This window comes from Vulpes lagopus, chromosome 12 (assembly GCF_018345385.1).
Source record: "Vulpes lagopus strain Blue_001 chromosome 12, ASM1834538v1, whole genome shotgun sequence".
Taxonomy (NCBI): Eukaryota; Metazoa; Chordata; class Mammalia; order Carnivora; family Canidae; genus Vulpes; species Vulpes lagopus.
Window position 1 is genome coordinate 5,016,560 of NC_054835.1, and position 21,600 is coordinate 5,038,159.

Here is a 21,600-nt window from a genome sequence, read left to right on the forward strand (position 1 = left end):
TCAGCTGGCTGCCTGGCTCCAGACCTCTGATCCCTCCCTCCAGCATCTCTGCCTTTCCTACCCAGTCCCTGCAGCTGGATCTATGTGGAGCCGGGCTCCTCCTTCCTCCCCTGGGAAGCACAGTTTAGGATGGATCCGGGGATGTCATTGTCCTCAAAGAAAGGTTTAAGCTTGCATTCTGGAGTGCCTGCTCCTGGAGCTCCCAGACTGTGCCCTTTCTCCTCTTTGCCTGAAGACTCATGCTGCAGGACTGACCTGCTACCCTCCTTTTCCCAGCTCAGGAGAGCCCTTGATCAAATTTCCCCTTCCTCATTTTGAGGGATTCACCCTCTCTGAGGCCCAGCAAGCAGGGAAAAGCTGCCCTCTGACCCATCTCAAACATGCTTCCTGGCCAGCAGAATAATCACAAAGACAACTCCCATCTCAAGTGAAAGAAACCTTTTCTATTATTTTGTAGAGTGGACAGCTGCATATTGTCTTGAATCTCATTCTTTCCAGAAGAGAATTTTGTCTTTACTTTGGATTCTGAAGACTTGTTACCTTAAAATTCACATTTCTATGGGACTTTGTAGTCACATCCCATTTTTACAAAAAAGCCACTGGATGTTATTAAAACCCCCATTTTGCCAGGGCCAGATGGCTTCCCAGGGGAATTCTATCAAACGTTTAAAGAAGAAACAATACCTATTCTACTAAAGCTGTTCCGAAAGATAGAAAGGGATGGAATACTTCCAAACTCGTTTTATGAGGCCAGCATCACCTTAATTCCAAAACCAGACAAAGACCCCACCAAAAAGGGGAAGTATAGACCAATCTATCTCCCTGATGAACACAGATGCAAAAATTCTCAACAAGATACTAGCCATTAGGATCCATTAAGAAGATTATTCACTGTGACCAAGTGGGATTTATCCCTGGGATGCAAGGCTGGTTCAACACTCATAAAAACAATCAACGTGATAGATAATATCAACAAGAGAAAAAACAAGAACTGTATAATCCTCTCAAGATGCAGAGAAAGTATTTGACAAAATACAGCATCCATTCCTGATCAAAACTCTTCAGAATACAGGGATAGATGGAACATTCCTCAGCATCTTAAAAGCCATCTACGAAAAGCCCACAGCAAATATCACTCTCAATGGGGAAACACTGGGAGCCTTTCCCCTAAGATCAGGAAAAAGACAGGGATGTCCACTCTCACTACTGCTATTTAACATAGTACTAGGAGTCCTAGCCGCAGCAATCAGGCAACAAAAAGATAAAAGGCATTCAAATTGGCAAAGAAGAAGTCAAACTCTCCCTCTTTGCAGATGACATGATACTGTACATAGAAAACCCAAAGACTTGACCCAAGATTGCTAGAACTCATAGAGCAATTCGGCAGTGTGGCAGGATACAAAATTAATGCACAGAAATCAGTGGCATTTCTATACGCTAACAATGAAACTGAAGAAAGAGAAATTAAGGAATCAATCCCATTTACAATTGCACCCAAAAGCATATGATACCTAGGAATAAACCTATCCAAAGAACTAAAGGATCTATACCCTAAAAACTACAGAACACTTCTGAAAGAAATTGAAGAAGACACAAAGAGATGGAAAAATATTCCATGCTCATGGATTGGAAGAATTAATATTGTGAAAATGTCAGTGCTACCCAGGGCAATTTACACATTTAATGCAATCCCTTATCAAAATACCATGGACTTTCTTCAGAGAGTTGGAACAAATCACCTTAAGATTTGTGTGGAATCAGAAAAGACCCCAAATAGCCAGGGGAATATTGAAAAAGAAAACCAGAGCCAGGGGCATCACAATGCCAGATTTCAGGTTGTACTACAAAGCTGTGGTCATCAGTACAGTGTGGCACTGGCACAAAAACGGGACACATAGATCAATGGAACAGAACAGAGAACCCAGAAATGGGCCCTCAACTCTATGTTCAACTAATATTTGACAAAGCAGGAAAGACTATCCACTGGGAAAAGGACAGTCTCTTCAATAAATGGTGCTGGGAAAATTGGGCAACCACGTGCAGAAGAATGAAACTAGACCATCCTCTTACACCATACACAAAGAAAAACTCAAAATGGATGAAAGATCTAAATGTGAGACAAGATTCCATCAAAATCCTAGAGGAGAACACAGGCAACACCCTTTTTGAATTTGGCCACAGCAACTTCTTGCAAGACACATCAATGAAGGCAAGGAAAACAAAAGCAAAAATGAACTATCGGGACTTAATCAAGATAAAAAGCTTCTGTACAGCAAAAGAAACAGTCAACAAAACTAAAAGACAACCTACAGAATGGGAGAAGATATTTGCAAATGACATATCAGATAAGGGTAGTATCCAAGATCTATAAAGAACTTATTAAACTCAACACCCAAGAAACAAACAGTTCAATCATGAAATGGGCAAAAAAAACATGAACAGAAATTTCAGAGGAAGACATAGACATGGCCAGCAAGCACATGAGAAGATGTTCCGCATCACTTGCCATCAGGGAAATACAAATCAAAACCGCAATGAGATACCACCTCACACCAGTGGGAATGGTGAAAATTAACAAGACAGGAAACAACGAGTGTTGGAGAGGATGTGGAGAAAGGGGAACCCTCTTGCACTGTTGGTGGGAATGTGAACTGGTGCAGCCACTCTGGAAAACTGTGTGGAGATTCCTCAAAGAGTTAAAAATAGAGCTACCCTATGACCCAGCAATTGCACTACTGGGGATTTACCCCAAAGATACAGATGCAGTGAAAAACTGAGACACCTGCACCCCAATGTTTATAGCAGCAATGTCCACAATAGCCAAACTGTGGAAGGAGCCTCGGTGTCCATTGATAGATGAATGAATAAAGATGTGGTCTATGTATACAATGGAATATTACTCAGCCATTAGAAACAACAAATACCCACCATTTGCTTCAACATGGATGGAACTGGAGGGCATTTTGCTGAGTGAAGTAAGTCAATTGGAGAAGGACAAACATTATATGGTCTCATTCATTTGGGGAATATAAAAAAAATAGTGAAAGGGAATAAAGGGGAAAGGAGAGAAAATGAGTGGAAAATACCAGAGAGGGTGACAGAACATGAGAGACTCCTAACTCTGGGAAATGAACAAGGGGTGTTGGAAAGGGAGGTGGCCCAGGGGTTGGGGTGAATGGGTGATGAGCACTGAGTGGGGCACTTGATGGGATGAGCACTGGGAGTTATGCTATATGTTGGCAAATCCAACTCCAATTAAAAAATATACAAAAATAAAAAAAAAAACCATTTTGTGAGTGAGAAAAGCCACAGTTTGACTTATGACTTAGTCAGTGTCATATGCCAGGCGGATACCAACTGCAGCTCAACATCACATGCCCTGGCTGGGGCTCCACCCAGCCTTAACTCACACATCCTCTGCCTTGTGCCCCCATCTCCATGGAGAGAAACAGTGCAGGATGAAAACATGTTGGGGAGACATTTGCTCTGCTGCCCAGAGCTGAGCACCTTGTCACCTTTGTCCCTCCTGGGGTGCAGAGAGGATCTGCAGTCTGTATTTCTCTGAATCAAGAAGTTGTGTCTGAACCCCCAAAGGAGGTGAGAGCAAAGCCCACTTTGTGCAAGAAAAAGTGTGTCTTCATAGCAGGAATCCGTGTGCTCATCAGGATGCCCGCTTCACATTGACCTTTAGTCTCTGGATTTCTAATCAGAAGCTCACGACATTAATAATGACAACTCTTGATTCTCTCCTACGTGACCAGCACTGCACTGAGCACTTTATGAGAATTATCTCATTTAATCCTCCTAATGCTCCTTCCTCTGTGGTGTGTGTGTGTGTGTGTGTGTGTACTATTTTTAACTTATTTCACAGCTTCAGAAGCCAAACAGGATTCATGTTAAAGATCTCATTACTTTTAGTGGTGCCACTTCCTTTTGATGATACCAGTGTCCAACCCAGTCTAATCCCATGCCCACCCATAAGCCTCAGAATATGCCACATTTCCCTATAAAAGGTCTTCACAGTCTGGGAAAACCCAGACAGTGGACTGAGAAAGATTGTCTCTGGAGACCCTCCTTTTGTGGAGTGGAGGCTTGAGGTGGGAGACTGAGGAGCCCCTCCAGGTCAGCTGGCCCTAAGCAGGACTAAGGTTGGTGGGGGTAGAGGAAGGGCTAGTGAGTTTCTCCATCCTCAGGAGTAACCTGGCACCTTGGATGTCTCCTTGCAAGGAGGTTTGGAAAGGGAGAGCTAAGACAATTGACACCAAGAATCTGAAAGATTCTGAGTGGCTGATAGCTTGTAAGATGGCCTCAGTCCTCCCTGACCCCCAGCATTCCTGTCCTTATGTAACCCCTTCCCCGTGAGCATGGGCAGAATATACTGACTTACTCCTAACATATAGAATATGACAGAAATAGTGGGGCATCTATTCTTAGATCAGATTGTGCCTTCAGTGTGAGGGACTTGCTCTCTCTTCCTGTTTCTTGGACCTCTTCCTCTCTCTCGGATTCTGGGGGAATCCAGCTGCCTTGTGTTTGGTAGTCCAGTGGAGAGGCTCCTGTAACAAGGGGCCTCAAGAGACTGAGGCCTGCCAGCCACCTCATGAGTGGCCTACCTCGGTGGAGCCTTCAGATGAGACCACAGCCTCGGCCCATGGCTTGACTGAGTCACTTGAGACTTCTTGAGCCAGAGACACCCAGCTGAGATACCCTCAAATTTCTGACCGCAGAACCTGCAAAGTAATACATAAGTATGCTGCTAAGTTTTGGGGTAATCTGTCACATAGCAATGATAACTAGCACATCTCACAGCCTTGATCACCATCCCACATTTATTACTTTGTTACCTCAACTGTAAAACCAAGCACACAGAAGACTGTAAGATTGATCTCTAGGGCAGCAGGAAGTTCTAGGTCCCTCTCAGAAGCTTATTTTGAGGGGAGGAAATCCTGTAGGAATAAGAGAGGGTGGTTGCCACTTTGAGAAGTAATGGGGGAAAAAAAAAGAGAAGTAATGAATTTTTGCAGCTCTGTAAGGAAGAAGGGGCCTGAAGAGGGCCTAGCAAGTCACCTTCAAAAAGGCTGTGGTTCCCTACTCAAGTTTATGGTAGGCTTTAGTGAGTAATGTATGCAGACCTTCAGAGGTCCAGGAGTGCCTGCTTAGGAAGCTGGAAGATCTGTTCTGTGTGGCCACCCAGAAAGCTGTGTTGGGGAAGAGCCTCCAATGCCCACTCATTCTCTTAGAAACTTTTTAGATTATAAAAGTAACGGATTGTTTGTTGTAAAACTCACACTAAAAGGAAGTCTGTGAAGTAAGAAGTAAAAATCCCCTTCTTCCTCGCCTACTCGCCCAGAAGCAACCACAATTAACAGTTGGTGTGTATCCTTCCAGACGTTTTAATCTCCATACACTGATGTATGTCCATGTGGGTGTGGGGGAGGATGCAGATAATATTGTGCTTTTTAACCCAAATGGGGACATTTTATTCATTTTGCTTTGCACCTTACATTTTGTTCCATGTAAAGAGTCACAGATGTTGTTTGGTGGCAGCACATGTAGAACTTCTTCCTTCTGTCTAGTGGCTCTGTGGCACCCGTGGCAGGCACGCGGGTGGTTCGCTGAGCTGGGCCTGGGTGCATGCCGGTTTGTTCAGCCATGTGCTGACTGATGAGCAGGCAGGTGGCTTCTGTGCTCTCCCTTCAGTGGCAAATATAGTGGAGAACATCTTTACTGGTATGCCTTTACTCACCTGCAGAGTATTTCTGCAACAGAGTGTGGGAAGAGGAATTGCCAGACAGACTATTTGTGACTTATCTCAGGTAGCTGCTGCAGAAATGCCCTCTGAAAGGTGGCATTTCCACTTTGCCAAGAGTGTGAGCATGCCTGTCGGCCCCACTCTCACCAGCACTAGGCCCTACTGACTCCTTTTTATTTATGAGGAAATGTCAGGTGAAAGATGGCATCTTGTTTTAATGCACGCTTTTCTACCCGTCAATCCTTTGTGTTCTTGGCAAAGAAGCTGCTTTTCTCCTTTAAACACATGCTCCCCGGGCTCTCCTGCACCCAGGGTCAGGCAGCCAGGCCCTCAGGCCTCCCACCCAGCTGCTCATCTGCCCCTCTGCTCCCACTTCTGCGTCCTGAACACCTCGATCTATCCTTAATCTTTCTCCTGTGTCCCCAGCACAACCGCATGCTGCCCTGATCAATGAAGAAGGGCTGCTTGGCTCTTGGGTCCATGGAGAGGAGGCCGAAAGAAACTAGTGCCCATACTTTTTTCTGAAGCTTGGTCAGCATTCTGGACTCCAAAGAGGCTTCATGCTGCCTCTTAGTTTTTTCCCTCTTTGAGGTAACTAAGATGTCAGCCTTTGTCATTACATGGCTCCAGAAGGGAGTTCTCATTCCATGCCTCTACATTACCCTTCCAGGCTCTCAATCACTGCCAGCTCTCTAAGGGTCAGGGTAAATGTGGCCTGTCCACCCTGCCCAAGGAACTCTCTTCTTGGGAAGATGTCCCTCAGCTTCAGGAGGGTGCATGTGCTGAAACAGGGGGAAGAGAGCATCCCTTGACCAGCCCATAGAGCTGAATTTATCATGATCGGTGGTGAGATGGAGATGGGCTAACCAGATAGCCTCACACCTGGGAGGTGCCACAGGTGGAAGTGCTTTTGGAAGGCCACACAGATGAGAGAGATTATGTGTATGGGTTCCCACGTGTGGTTTGAGCTGCCCCAAGCTGCCCCATGTCTGGAAAGACGGGGATACTTGAATGTCTTAGTGATGGTTGGTACCAAAGCATTGTGTTCACAAGTGGCAGAGTCTCATACTAGGGCTGTGTCAGGCTTGACTCTGGATCTGAGAAAGACTAGGTAAGGAAGCCCCAGGCCTGAAGGCATGGAGATGGGAGGTGGACATGAGCCACCACAGTGGGGACCCAGCCACCAGATGATGTGGCTCAGGGCTTGGACTGGAGAGAATTGGTGCACAAGATGACAGCCAGACTGGCTACAAGTTGACCCTGTGACTGCCAAAGGTTGGGGCTCAGTCTAGAGGTTAGAGGACAGGTGGAAGCAAGACAGGCAGGGCCCAGCCTTTAGCCCTGGTAAACAGCCCCTGACCGGCTTCCTGACACCTGGGGACCTATTGTCCATCCAGCTACCTCTGCACAGATAGGCTGGATGGCTAGCTCATGTAACTGCTGCTGTGGGCAGCAGGCCACCACGATTCTCAGATGTGTAGGGGGTGATCACAGGGTGAGAGAGGGGCCTTAGTTGTTTCATTTTGCCTTGTGGACAGCGACCTAGTACTACAGAAGCAGGAGTGCAAATCCTGAATGGCTCAGAGTGCGTGTTCTTGGGCAAGTCGCTTACATTTCTGAGCCTTGATTTCTGTTATGTCAAAGGGAGTATAATTAGAAAACCCACCTCAGAGGTCTGTTAAGGTCTGTTAACTCATGGTGCCTGGCATACAAAAAGTACTCCATAGATGGTAGACAGCATGAGTGTAATCCAGAGTGAAATACTGCCAGGAAGACTCCAGCAGCGGGGATCTGGTTGTCTCCAGTATCCACAGAGACTATTGAGAAACTCAGCAAATCCAGAAAGGGCAGGAAGAGTCCCATCTGGGCATAGCCAGGTGTCACATTTAGTGGCCCAGCAGGGCCTGGAAGGGTTGGGTGTGCTTTGTGCAGTAGAGCAGGAGTGGACAGGGGGAGGTTCTGAGGAATAGACACCATCTATATGTAGTGAGACAGGATCTACCTACCCAGCAAAATATAGCCTTTGGAGAGGAGGGGGATGAACAGCAGCTGAAGTACAGTGTAGACACCTTGGATATAGATGCAGGCCAAGACCTCTGCTTCTCTGGGAACCTAGGAACTACCCCTAGCTGTCCCCACAGCATTGAGCAGCAGTGTTCACTCCAGCCAGAGTGGATAGGCCTGAGGTGGACACCCAACCCAAGCAGGCCAGTCAGATCCTCTGGCTGGGAGTTAGCACTGGAAGGGAGGGTGCTTGTAAGTCTTTGCTGGCACTCAGACCAAGAGGACATGTGAGCTCAGGAATTCCATGCTGGGAAAAGCAGATGGATGCACAATGAGAAACAGAGAGACCTGCAAGCAAGGGAAGAGGAGCAGAAGGGGGAGAGGCTGGAAACTCTGCTGCCTTGCGTCTTGAAGGCTTTCCAGGCAGTTTCTGGTTCCTGGCCCTCGTGAGGCCCAGCTGCGTCCCTGCTCATGGACTCTGGGAGATACCTCGTGTCCTTATGTAACCAGCTTATTAAATGAGCTGGACTCAGTCAGGTGTAAGAAGAAACCAACTTAATTTTTTCCCCAGTGTCCTTTCCAGCCTACCCTGTGGACTAGCTCTTTCCCCAGCCAATGCTGAAAACTTCTCAAGCCCCTTCCATCTTTCTGCTGTGAGGACGAAAAAGCTGTCTGTTCTAAGCACCTGGTCACCACAAACAGTCTAGGGTAGTAGTCAGAAGTTTGGACTTGTAAAGCCTGGGACTCAGAGGCCTGGGCTGGGGGAGGGCCTATAGTCAGTTCTGTCCCTGGACCCTGCAGCCCTCCTGCCTCCTGATTGCCCACTGAGGTTCATGAGCCTTGGGCTTGGACCAAGGGAGAGGGAGTAGGGAGGGGTCATGGCTCATCCTATGTGGCTGATTCAGTTGTAATTCAGAGCTTGTGCCCTGTGGGTGTCCCAGATGCCCAAGCACCTGTGCTCTGCTGCTGCTAGACAGTTTCTCTTCTGGGCACCTCAGACTCAGCTGCTGTGATGGGGTGGTACTCCACTTCTGCTTCACCACCTATGGCCCCTTGTTTGGCTCCTGGGGCTTCCTGCACGGCCCTCTACCCCACTCTCCAGGCAGCCCTTCGGTTCCTAGGAGACCATATCCTTGCCTCTCCATCGCCTCTCTCTGGGCCTGCCATTTGCTCCAGTGTGGTCTCATTTCTCTCTGCCGCAGGCCTGGAGACTTGAGGCATGAGTCTGGCAGTAGTGCTTATGCTCATGATTGCCATAACACCTTTGGGACAGTTGCTTGAAGTCCCTCTCACTTGATGTAGGATGAGGGGGAGCACCCACCCTCCCTGTGGTAGTGGTGGCCAGGAAGTGTATCATAAGGACCATTCATTCCCCCTAACCCAGAATATTTTTCTACACTTCTTACACAGGCTATAGATGGGCCATCAGCTATTGTAGAATCTGTTTGGGGCCACTCTCCTATAGGATGGTCCTGCACCTTGCTCTAGAATGCAGAATACTTGGCAGGTTTTATTTAGCCTTTTAGCCTCTGGAGTCTCAGATAAAAACCAAGGGAGAATGTCTTTTTTGCTATACTTAAAACATCCTCTCTTGTTTATTCCAGTTGTGTGGTTTTGTCATTCTATAACCCAGAGTCTTTAAAGACTACATAGAACAGATGAAGTGGTGTCAGGAAATTAGGGAAGACCCCTGGAGCTCCCAAAATGCATCTGTAGATTATGAGCATCCTAGATTCCCATGAGTGTCATTTTCAGTACTTCAAAGATTTCTCTTTCAGTCTTGCTCAAACTGGCAAGATTTTGGGAAGGGGTTCCTGCTTAGTGTCATTTGCTTGGAGAATATTCTTATCTTCCTGCCATAAGTCCTTCCCCTCATTAATCTAGCAGGTTGGTGGCTCCCAGTGACCAAGGTATTGGCTCAGTTTGGAATGCGGGGGCATTGCTGGGGTAGGAGAAAGTGTGGGTTTTGCTGACTTCCTTGTGGTCTGCAGGTGCATTCACCATGGAGACCTTAGTGAGGTTAGGGCTTCTATGGCTGCAGGCCTTAAAAGGCCACTGTCTGGGATGGACGAGAAGGGAGGGGTGTTGGTCTGAGTTGGGCAGATCTCAGGATGCTAACTGGCTGGCTGTATTTGCTGGTTGGTGGAGCCACACACCAGGTACTAAGTAACATTGCACTTGAGCCACCCTATGCCCCCTCCCCTGCATTTTCTTCTTTGATGCTGTGAATCAAACCTCTATTTTACACCAAGGAGAGCTAGTTCCACATATCTGTTGAGTTTATTCCTTCCTCTTCCTCTCCTTCCATATAGCCAGGGTGTGGTTTTGGGGTGGGGGGTTGGGAGAAACGGCTGGTCTCATGGCCTGCTTTTGTCTCGGTCCCAACTAGTTTAGAAAAACGATTGCTCAGCATTGTCCAGCATGTCTTTCCAGAACTCTTTGCTTTGGGTTCTGGATCCAAGACCAGTCATCAGTAAGGCCAGATGGACCCTGTTTTCATTTACCATCAATCCTTATGTCCTGGACACTCCATTCCAGGTATGTGAGGAGGCCTGGCTGTGATCTGGGCCAAGGTTGAGATATTCTCACCAAATAGTATACAACAACTGATGACCTCAGCAACCGACTAGAGGTTTGGGAGAGGGAATTGAGAATTCTTACCTAGTGCCTGATATGCAACACCTTCCAGATCTAGATTACCTGCTGGTAGAGTGTTCTTATGAGCAGTCTGACTCTGAGCCTCATTTACTCCTCTCCTGTGAAGTAAGAACAGTCCCTCTTCACAGGGCTGCTGTGAGGGTCCCATAAGAAAACATTAAGTCCATTTCCAAGCACAGAGTGGGCTGTAGTAAACATCTGTCTCTCCCCAACTACATCTTTGCTAAGAACAGCTCTCCTGTGCAGAAGTGATACCATTGAGAAGAGGGTTTGCTAGGTCCAAAGATGTGTTTCTAAATTTTGATACATACGTGTGTCCATGTTTGGTACCCACTTTCCAAGTTGCTCTTCAAATAAATTGAATAAATGAATACTTCTGTACATTGAGTACATATTTCTCCGTTCACTTGTCAACATGGAGATTTTTTTCATATTTACCAATCTGATAGGCACTGTGTAATGGTTTGTGCTTAATCTAATGTCCCTCTCTGGTTCGTATTGAGGTAGGCATCTTTTCTTGCTTACCGGCCATTTGTGTTCTAATGTGTTTGTGTACTTTACAGAGTTGTCTATCATAGCACTTGTATCTTTTTTCTTAATTTTAGAGAGTTCCTGGTATACCATGAATATTAATCCCGTATTTTTCTCTTTTTTTAAGATTTTATTTATTTATTCATGAGAAACACACAGAGAGAGAGAGAGAGAGAGAGAGAGGCAGAGACAGAGGCAGAGGGAGAAGCAGGCTCCATGCAGGGAGCCTAATGTGGGACTCGATCCTGGGACCACAGGATCACGCCCTGAACTGAAGGCAGAGGCTCAATCACTGAGCCACCCAGGCATCCCATTCCCATATTTTTCTTGTTTGATGTTTGCCTTCAATCTCTGTCATGTTTTATTTTTCAGAGGGCAGAAAATGTGTTTTCTTTAGTCATATCCCTTAGTCTTTTCCTTTTTTTTAGTTTTGGGGTTTCCTTCTATGCCTAGAGATGACTTCCCAGCCCACGTATCTGTTTTTCTGGCAGCTACTGTGGAAGTCGGACTGGAATGAGAGAGACAGAGGCACAGGCCTCCTGGCTGGGTGGGGAACCTGTTGCAGTAGTTGCGGGGAGAGGAGACACTAAGACAGAGAAGAGGGCTTATATGGATGGATGGATTGGCCTTGGCAAGGCAGGGGGAGAAGTCCTTGTTTTTGACCTGAGCAATTGATAAATGGTGCCTTTTGGTGAAAGGGGACCAGACCTGGGGGAAGGTGTTTCAGGGGTTGGTTGCACTGTCTAGGAGGTGGCTTCTAGAGCATCCAGTGAAGACATTTAGGACATGGCTGGATGTAAGGAGGTAAAGCCCCAGAGGGCCTTCGAGGTACTATTTTGGGACTCCTAACAATGTAGGTGGAAACCAAAGTAAATGATTTTGGTGTCTGTTCCTGATGCTGAATCTATTCCTGGTTTTACTCAAAAAATCTCTGCTGTTGGAGGTCCCAGGAAGGTATCCTAAAACAATAACATACAGTGTAGATACAGCCAAAGCACTGATGGCTTTTATTGCAGATTTGTGTCATTATAAGGATAATCTGGGAATATATTAAAAAAAAAACCCCTCCCTTTTATATACATAAAACATGCTACATGGTACACTTTGTGAGAACGCTGAGGTAATAGGCACACACCCAGACATGGACAGTACCAAACGTTCCAACATCTCGCACACCCCCATTCACGCGCCCACCGGGGCAGTCTCACCTTCTTGACTTATCTCTTGCTCCCTGCTTGGCAAGAGTCCCGGCAGTACTGAGTCTGACACTTCGTGGCCAATAGGACTCAGAAAGCCACCATGCTGCAACATACCAGCCAAGGGGTCCGGTGGCTCCTGAATACTCAGGAGCTCACAAGAAGTGGCCAGTTGTCAATTTTGTGGCATCTGTTCTCCAGAGAAGTGTCGTTTGGGGACGAGACACAGACTCTCGTCGGCCTGAGAGCTTGGGACCTTTGGTCTGTAGCCATTCGGGGGCCCCAACGATCGCATGATGACTTCTTTTTAGTTGATTATCTCCTGGGCAAGGTAGATTATTATTTCTGTGATGGTTAAAATGACATGGAGGCTAAAGTGTGAATGGAACATACAAAACTGCGAATACATTATCTATGTGGCTGGGAGTTAGCTTTTGGGCCTGGCCTTCCCTTTCCTGACCAGAAACCTGGAGCCCAAATAGTTTTCTACTCAGAGGCTAAGGAATCTTGCCTGGAAAGAAAGGATGTTATGACAGAAAAGGTAAGGAGTGGGTAGGAAGGGGTACAGAAGAGCAGAGAAGGTGCCTGGAACCGCAGTGAGTGACCAAGGACTGACACACAGAAGGTATTTCCTGCATGGTGTTGGATGGAGGAGTAGGTGGATGGATGGGTGGATGGATAGAGGGATGGATGGTGAAAAAGACCTGAGAATGTAGGGAAGTACAGAAATGGAGAGGGGAGGGAGATTTTGAGATTTGATCAGGTAGCCAAAGGGGTTCTTCAGTGAGAAAGGAGAAAGAACCCCCATGTGAGTGAATAGCATTTAGATGCTCCTGGAAGAATCCAGACATACAGATGCCAAGGATTATTCTTTGAATTGGAGTCACAGTCTGTGATTGGCTCTTAGACTCGAGGAACACAATGTGAATGCAATGCTTTTCTTTTAAGAACAAAGCTCTTGGTAACAACTTCAACATCTGAGAATTAAATGCATGTGTATTTAGGTATATAACCAAACTTATATATGTATTTAGATATAGTACACGTGGCATATATCTAAGTGCATATATTATGTGCTATACACATACTTGCATAAGGTCAGCTCACGCACATGTATATTATTATGGTATTTTGCAGTTGTGTTTTTTGTCATTGGGAATTAATTTCCTTAAAGAAGGACTTGTGTGTAGTCCTGCGCTGTGTGGAAACCCTAGGGGATCTCTGATAGAAAGAAAAGCAATAGGGACAGAGGATACTGTGTCGATTCCATTCCATTATCTGCCGCAGTGACTTGGGAAAACAGAATCCAGTGGCCCCGTCCTCCCGGCTCCCCAGTAAACTGGTGGAGAGTTGCTCCTGGTGCTGGGGCCAGCGTGGTCAGGCAGGCTCCTAGTGGCAGCCATGAGAGGTCAGGAGGGGAGCTGACTTAGTGGAAGGTGTTGGGGTTGGGCCGGATCATCATCACCACTTTCTTGAGCGAGTAGGAGCCTCCTCGGAACTCAGCCCAGTAGACCCCATCCTGGTAGCGGCTCCGGTAATGGCCCCCACGATACCAGACCCCATTGAGGTTGGAGTGGGCGCAGGCGTTATACCACCAGCCTCCCTTCTGGTAGTGGGCGCAGTTTCCTGCAGGAGACAAGGGAGGAGGTCACAGGGAGGGGGCAGTTTTACCCATGTCACCGTTTGCTCAGGGACTCTAGGAGGGCCCTCTCTAGCAGGGGGTGGAAGCGGGCAGAGGGGGTACATTTGGAACAAGAATGCTGAGAGGTGGGCGGGGCTTCAGATCTGTTCCAAGCTCTGAGGCTCAGCCTTTTAACCAGGGAAGTCACAGAGCCACTGAAGTGTCATGAGCATGGTGCCTCCCACACAGGACAGCTGTGGGGATGAAACAGGAGCACATAGTTTAAGGGTTAGCCCAGGGCTTGTGCAGGGGGAGTGCCTGGGAAGGTCTGAATAGGAAGTAGAGATGATCTGGGCTGGGTTGGGGGAGAGGCCAGGGGTTCTTAGGAATTTTTTAAGAGTTGCAAGTGTTGGATCAAGACTTTTTATAGGGCGACAAAGGAAGTGTTTAAGATGAAATACTCCTCTCTTTCTCTTAGCCTGTATTCCAGCCAAAGATTCTTTTATGATTTCACAAAAGAAAGATATTTTCATAAAACTTTTGGCACTATCACATCACGCTGGATTTTGCTGCCAAGGACAAGCAGTTCGGAACAACAGTAAAAATGTGGGCAAGGTGCAAACAGGCGTGCAGGGGCACTGGCCTTCTCAGGAAGGAAGAGGAAAAGGAGCTACTTGATGCTTGGGCTGGTCTTAGTTAAAAGAGGGGACCCCCAGTTTCCTGAGCCAGCCTGTGAAGGGGTCCCCCATTCAGGGAAAGGGCTGCCCCAGGCAAGTTTGTGGGCTGGGGCCCAATGGAGCCAGTGGCCCTGCTCCAGCTGAGGCCTTGAGATGACCCGATGAGGCAGCAGGCTGGTTGAGGCAGAAAGTCAGGGGACGCTCAGCTCAGACACCCAGAGCCTCTGCAGCTCAGGTATTCCCAGAATTTTTGTCAGGCTCCTCTCTAGGCCATTGCTCGAGGTCACAAGGACCAAATGGCAGTGCTGGCTTTGCAGAGCAGAAAGAGCCCTTGGCATGCCACAGCTGGCCTCCCGTGTAAGTGGAAGGCCCTCCTGAGCTTGCCCTGTGTGCCTCCAGGAACAAGGAGTTCCATTTCCTCGCATCCACTGTCTGTGCTGCTGGACAGTCTTGACAGCTGGGGTCATAGAACAGTATTCTCCTTGCTGTCCATGGTGACCTTCAAGAAATGCTATACTGGCCCTTGTGTCCCCAAAATCTGACCAGCTCTAAGGATCATCTTCCTGCCTTGCTCTTCCTGGAAGCCACAGCAGCCCTGGCCGAAGAAGACATACTCCTTCCTCAGGGTTCCCTTCAGTGCCAGTCAGAAGAAAGGTGTCTTAATGTCCCCCAATGGTGAGAGAACCCAACAGTCTGCCAGTGTATGGCTGCCATGGGGGTCTGGAGTAAGGATCTCACTCCTTCATACGTAGGTAGTGCCTCCAGAGCTGGTAGTTCCTAGCACAGTCCTTAAAGAGGAGGGAGTAGCCTGCAGACCAGGACTAAGGGGAGGGGTAGGGGAGGGGGCCAGTTTTGCTCCTGAGAACAGACAGCCTTGGCCTGGAGGTAGGGTTGGCCCCTTGCTGACTTTGCAGGCCTTTGTTTTTATGTTTTGATAAAGGCCTGACTTTGAGGCATGTGACCCTGGACAAATCACTTCATGTCTCCTACCTGGTTTCCTCTAATAGCTCCCTTACTGCACTGCATTACCAGTACATTGCTAGTGATAGTAACCACAAAGACAGCCCACTTGGGTTCAGCCCTGTTTGCCAAGTCCCAGTCAAGGCCCTTGAGGTACATTCTCTTTGACCTCTTGCTACTCTGCAAGGTACACATTGTCCTTATTTCTGGATGTGGAAATGAGCCCCAGAAAGATTAAGCAGCATGTCCTAGATCACGTGACTGGTGGGCACGTGGCCAGCATTATTTCCCAGGTGTGTGGCCACAACACGTGGTGCCTCAGGCAGAGAAGTGATGTGAGCACTTGGCTCAGAGTGGCCCACAGATGTGTAATTTGTACACCTCTTTACCTTTCACTTTTTGTAAATGCCACTTTGATCCAACTTTTGTGAAGGGAGTCTGTGGGCAGTGGGCAGAGGAGTGGGCCTTCAGCGAGCAGGAACAGGGTTGGGCTGCCAGGCCCTGGGACCTTCCTGTCCTCAGACCCTGTGTCAGAAGCTCTGGCTTTGGCCGACCTAATTTCCCTACCCTGTGCCTGGGTTTGACTCTACTGGTCCTACCTGTGTAGACATCATGGTCTCTGTCCAGAGTGGTGAACTGCTTGCCATTGTGCCACGTGAAGGAGTCACCAGCGTTGCCATGGTAGCGCCCCAGCCGCAGCTTATAATACTCGCTCTCAGGCTCCAGGCGGAAGCTGGCGTATTCTGCAAAGACTTTGCGGCCAGACCAGTCCTCCATGGTCACCAGCAATTTGTAGTTGCCTTGATTCGTCAGCCAGTAGATATTCTCCAGGCCCAGCCAGTACTCACCATCAATGTTCCCAAACCCTTGCTGGGGAAAACGGAGGAGAGCATTCGTGAGCAATACACAGTGCCCTCAGTCAGTGGGGCCCCACTCTGGGATGCTCAGTCCTGGACAGAGGAGACCAGAAATGGACAGAGCATAAGGCAAGCCTGGGTTTAAATCCCTACTTCTATACTTGGCTGTGACTTGATGGGTCACTTTGCCTGTCTGAGCCTCAGTCGGGCATCCTTCAAGAGTGCCTACTGTGTGCTAGGCATTGTATGAACATAGGGGACACTGTGTTACCTTCCCTACCAGATGGCTGTAGGAACACACATAATGTGGTGAACTGAGAGCCCAACACAGAGTAGGCATACAACAAGAGCTCCTTGGACAAATCTGTACCTTCTTTGAGCATCAGTGTCCCTCTCTGGGAATGGGCTGTGTGTGAGGGTCTCATGTAAACTCTAATGCACCAGACAGGTATGAGATATAACATATGCATGCCACATCCACCTAGGCTCCTTTCTAGGTCTAAAATCAGTGGTTTTGTTATTGTTTTTACATTTAGTTTAAGGAATCATCAGCCAGGTGGTGGCACTCAAAGTCTTAAAAATAGATGGGCTTGTTAATGATAATAGCTAGTATTTAGGGAGCAAGTACAGTATATTGGCACTGTTCTCAGGACTTTACATAAGTTATTTTATTAATCCTTGTGCCGAGTCTAAGAGCTAGGTACTATAATTATCCTCCCTAAAATGAGTGAACCAAAGTCTACAGAGGCCCAGGATCACAGAGAACCTGAGGGTGAGCCAGGATTTGAACCAGGAACTAACACCTGGGCTCTCCTGCCTCTGAGAAAAAGGATATGGCAGGAGGAAGAAGGGGTGAAGGAGTGGGTCTTCAGGGGAACCTCTCCATTAGGAAGCAGAGGATAAGGAGAAGAAACAAAGATACAGGCTGGGCAGGAGGTAGGTTGGGAGCAGCCAGGACACACAGAGCCACAGGTAAGTTCACGGCCAGGGTAATTTGTAAGCTTTGGTGTCAGAGGTCTAGGCTCACTGCTCTGCCACCTCATAGTTGTGCAGCCCAAAGTGAGTTATTTCACCTTTTCATCTGTAAACTGGGTCTGTACTAGTATCTCCATCATGGGATTGGTGTAGAATTTAGTCCCAGGGGACCTGCCCCCTCTGGGCTGTGAGAATAGGTCTCTCCCTTGGAAGCCCCAACTAGGAGTAGGATGCTCCCCAGACCAAGCCTGGGGTGAGGGGCCACTCCACACCAGCATTTCTAAATTCCCACCTTGTCTGTGAGCCTTGTGTGGTCTGCACATCTAACTCCTATCTTACAGCAGTTGCCAATGGCAAGCAGGGAAGGTGTTGCTGCTCCCCACCATCCTTGGAGGGTTTGCAAAAAATGACCCTGTCAGTGTCTTTCTCACCTCAAGTGTTTATTGCATGTGGCCACAAAGGCCCCAACAGATCAGCGTGCACCTTCCCTCCAAGTGGCTCTCTTGCTGGTTGTCAGCCTCTTGGGGTGGCCCAGTCACTTTGTGGGCAGCACACACAGGTCCTGGGGTTCTCACCTTATATGTCTCCCAGTTCCTGAAGAAGTTGACAGAGCCATCCAGGCGCCTCTGGATGACGGTCCAGCCCCCAGGGTCATGTCTCTGGTCACACCACACCTGCATGAGGCGGTTGGTGTTCTCTGGCTTCACCAGGTAGATGGAACTGGTATCATGGCCATCCTCCAGAGCCTGCAAGCAGTCTCTCCACGGGCCTGGGGACACAGATGTGTACACATTATAGACCTCCCTGTTCCCTGGCCACGGTGTCCCATTCTTGCCCACCTCTCACCCTGGCTATACCCTCAAGCAGGCACAACCTCCAGCAGGGCTCCAGCTGAGAGCTACAGGCCTGGAGTGAGAGGAGACCAATTTTAGTTTTGTAAGTTTGAGAAAGAACATAATATAAAGGCAAGAGGCCAGGGCTAGTGATCTGGATGCTTGGATTCCCTGCCCACTTTTAGCTCTAACTCCATCACACTGTGATTTGGGCAAGCTTCCTTACCTCTGCAAACTCTCAGTTGCCCTGGTTTGTAGAAGGGAGATCATATTTACCTCACACAAGGTTGTAAGGCTTGTTGAAATCATTTGTGTGGAGTTCCTGGGGTGATTTACCTTTTAGGCTGGTCATATTGTGCAAAGAGATGTGCCTACCAACATGCAGCAGTAGGGATCACAGTATGGATTGGCAGTGTTTGGGTTCCGTCAGCTCTGCACTGGGCAGGGAGATGGGTTACTGCTCTCGTGAGTCCTGAGGGCTGAGGTTGACCCACGCCATGTCTGTTCTGACTCCATCTTGCCTTTTCAACAATAGCACTCAGGGACAATTGTAGTCTTTAGTGATGAACTTCCATGGAGTCCTAGTACCCAAGTGGTATCCAGAATTCGGCCACGTAGCCGGAGGTTTCAGGATATTTCTGAGATGCAGACACTGGCCTCCAAACAGCCTTTTTTTGGGGGTGGGGGGGGGGCGAGGGGAGAGGGGACCCAGTCCTACTCAGCCCAATTTGTATATTTTCCATAAGAAGTCCAGTTAGAGCCAGATGCTCAGAGCTCATACATTCTGAGGTCACTGCTTTATAAGCACATCCACAGACTTGCTTGATGTCCGGGAAGCCTCCCAGTCCATGGCTCTCTTCTCAAACTGAGACTGGGTGGGTTCTCTGATTTTTCTGAGACTTCACTAAGCTTGGGCAGCCCAGTCAGAAGGAATGGGTGCTGCTGGGGGTCTGAACAGCTACTGTAAACCTCTCCCTGCCCCCTCGACTCTCCATACCTCTCCTAGCAGTTTCATGGTAGTTGGTCCTATCAGCAAGGAGGCTGAAACTGGAATCTCCAAGGTCCAAAGAAGCTAGGTTCCTCCTTATTTTTAAAGTTTTATTTTTTATTTTTTTAATTTTTTTATTCATGAGAGACAGAGAAGCAGAGACACAGGCAGAGGGAGAAGCAGGCTCCCTGCAGGGAGCCCATTGCGGGACTCGATCCTGGATCCTGGGATCATGCCCTGAGCCGAAGGCAGACGCTCAACCACTGAGCCACCCAGGCGTCCCTAGGTTCTTCCTTATTGATCTCAGGAACCTTCTGAAGTTTTTCAAGACCTAGCCATTGAACTACATATTTTAAAAATAAATATAATTGCCACAATTTGCTCCAGCTTCTCTTCACAATAGTCCTCAAACCGAGAATGGTTAAGACCAAAAATACTGATGCAATTCCATCTTGTTCTTTCTGTGAACGTGTATGTTTATTCTAACAACTATTTATTGAGCCTCAGCCTTGGCAGGTACCGAGCTGGGTTGTGGAAGCCTAGGGCCGGGTGGGGGCTGCTCTGATGCCCAGCAAGGGGAGAGCTGACCTCGCCAGCCTTCTCTCAACTTGAATTCCTGTGTATTCTTGTCCTTTCTCTTCTGCGTGTCAGGGAAGGACATTGGCAGCAGGTATTCTCAGCTTATCCTCTGTGGATCTAACTTCTCAAATTCCTTCCTGGTTGTAGTTGGGCTTGGTTAGTCTATACATGATGGTTAAATGAGAAAAGTTTTGGTTTTTTTGGGGTCTTGCCAGGCAGCTCAGGTGGGCTTCTCCTGAGCCCTCGCTCTGTGTTTGAGCATCTCCACCAGAAACCTAATGGAAGAGCAAGAGAGGGGGGAGCAAGAGCCTAGTAATGCACCTTGAAGAAAGGTGTGCATAAGTGTTTACCACTGACAGTTAACCCAGGGTACTCCTCCTTCATCCTCCAGGGAGAGCTTCTCACCAATTTACCTGTTCACTAGCCCTCTTCACCCTCAAGGGATGGGGCAGGGCCCCAGGCATTAGCCTGGGAGATGTGGCACAAGCTGCTGCTTCTCTCTTTGCCTTGTGCCTCTCCCATCCTGGGGAAGGGGAGGCCAGACCTCCAGAAAGAGCACTCAGGAAAGAGAAAAATGTTTTGCTTGTGTTCAACCCCCAGCCCCAGGGACCAGGGCAGAGAATGGGAGTCTGTCCCCGACAGCTGGAGCAGAGCATGCAGCAGGCATGGGAGGGCTCCCAGCTCTTTCCCAAGTGAGAAGCACAGGAGAGGCTGTTTGATGGGAATGCTGGTGACAGAAGGCCCGGTAGAGGACTGCAGAACATCACCCCTTTAAAACAAGCAGCCAGCCCCCTTACTGCGGGGCCACTCTGGGGCTCTGGTGGGGTTCTCAGAGGGACAGTCTGGCTTTGAAGGAGGCACTATGTTGGAAGAAGCTTTGGAGGCACTTGGGAGAGTAATGGGTCATTCTCTCAACTCCCAGCCTGAGCTGCTTTTGTGGGTGCCATCAATTGTTTCAGCTATACCACTGACATTTCTACAAAGGGCCCCCCCTTTTTTTTTAAGATTTTATTTATTTATTTATTTTGAGAGAGAGAAACAGTACAAGCCAGGCAGGAAAGGGTGTCACACAGAGGGAGCAGGAGAAGCAGACTCCCCACTGAGCAGGGAGCCCAATGTAGGGCTCGATCCCAGAGTCCTGGGATCATGACCTGAGCTGAAGGCAGGTACTTCACCGATTGAGCCACCCAGGTGCCCCAAGGGGTCTTTTTAAAAGGCAAGTGTTAAGGGGCACCTGGGTGGCTCAGTCGGTTAAGCACCCAACTCTTGGTTTCAGCTCAGGTTGTGATGTCCTGGTTGTGAGATTGAGCTTCTCATCAGGCTCCACACTCAGTATGGAGTCTGCTTGAGATTCTTTCTCCCTCCCCCTCTGCCCCTCCTCTTGCTTGTGTACATGCGTGTGCTCGCTCTTTGTCTAATAAATACATACATACATACATACATACATAATCTTTAAACAAAGGCAAATGTTGTAAAGTGTGAGGTAGCCAATAGTCACCCATTTGACAGATAAGGAAATGGGAGCATGAGGACATGAGGTCCTCTGATCCCATTTCTGATCCAGTGTCTGAACCCAGGTGGTCTGGGTGCTCCAGAGTGAACTCCAGGGTGGGGGGCCCAGGCTGACTTATCTCTGTGTCCCTAGCCTATTTTTAATCTGCTAGTCAGCTGGGTTTAAAAAATAAAAATGTACACTTCTTTGTGAAGGCATTAATACCTTTCCAGACTCTTTATTGGTGATTTGTTTTTCTTCTTTGCTTACCTTTTGGTGTCCTTTGCCCATTTTCAACTATTTTAGTGTCTTTTTAATGTAGGATTTCCTTTTTTTTTTTTTTTTTTTTTTAATCTTTAGGGTAAATCAGGCAGTTCTTTCCTTTAAAGCTTTTAGGTCTGATGTCTTTTCTAGAATCATGGAGTAGGAATAAACTAGTAAAGAGACATTTAGTATTACAAAAAAAATTCCCCGAGT

At 48.0% G+C, this 21,600-nt stretch overlaps 2 protein-coding genes across 6 annotated transcripts in view; one reads left to right on the forward strand and one right to left on the reverse strand.

Annotated features, from left to right (window-relative positions):
• Window positions 1-21,600, forward strand: part of RALGPS1 (Ral GEF with PH domain and SH3 binding motif 1) — a 292,653-nt gene that overhangs the window by 142,732 nt on the left and 128,321 nt on the right. The window lies entirely within an intron of this gene.
• ANGPTL2 (angiopoietin like 2) overlaps window positions 11,930-21,600 on the reverse strand; it is a 35,958-nt gene continuing 26,287 nt past the window's right edge. The window contains exons 3-5 of the mRNA XM_041724556.1: window positions 17,807-18,000; window positions 15,999-16,269; window positions 11,930-13,767 (exon numbers count right to left, since the gene is read on the reverse strand). Coding sequence (XP_041580490.1) covers window positions 13,568-13,767; window positions 15,999-16,269; window positions 17,807-18,000 — 665 coding nt within the window. The 3' untranslated portion in view covers window positions 11,930-13,567. The remainder of the gene's footprint in view (window positions 13,768-15,998; window positions 16,270-17,806; window positions 18,001-21,600) is intronic.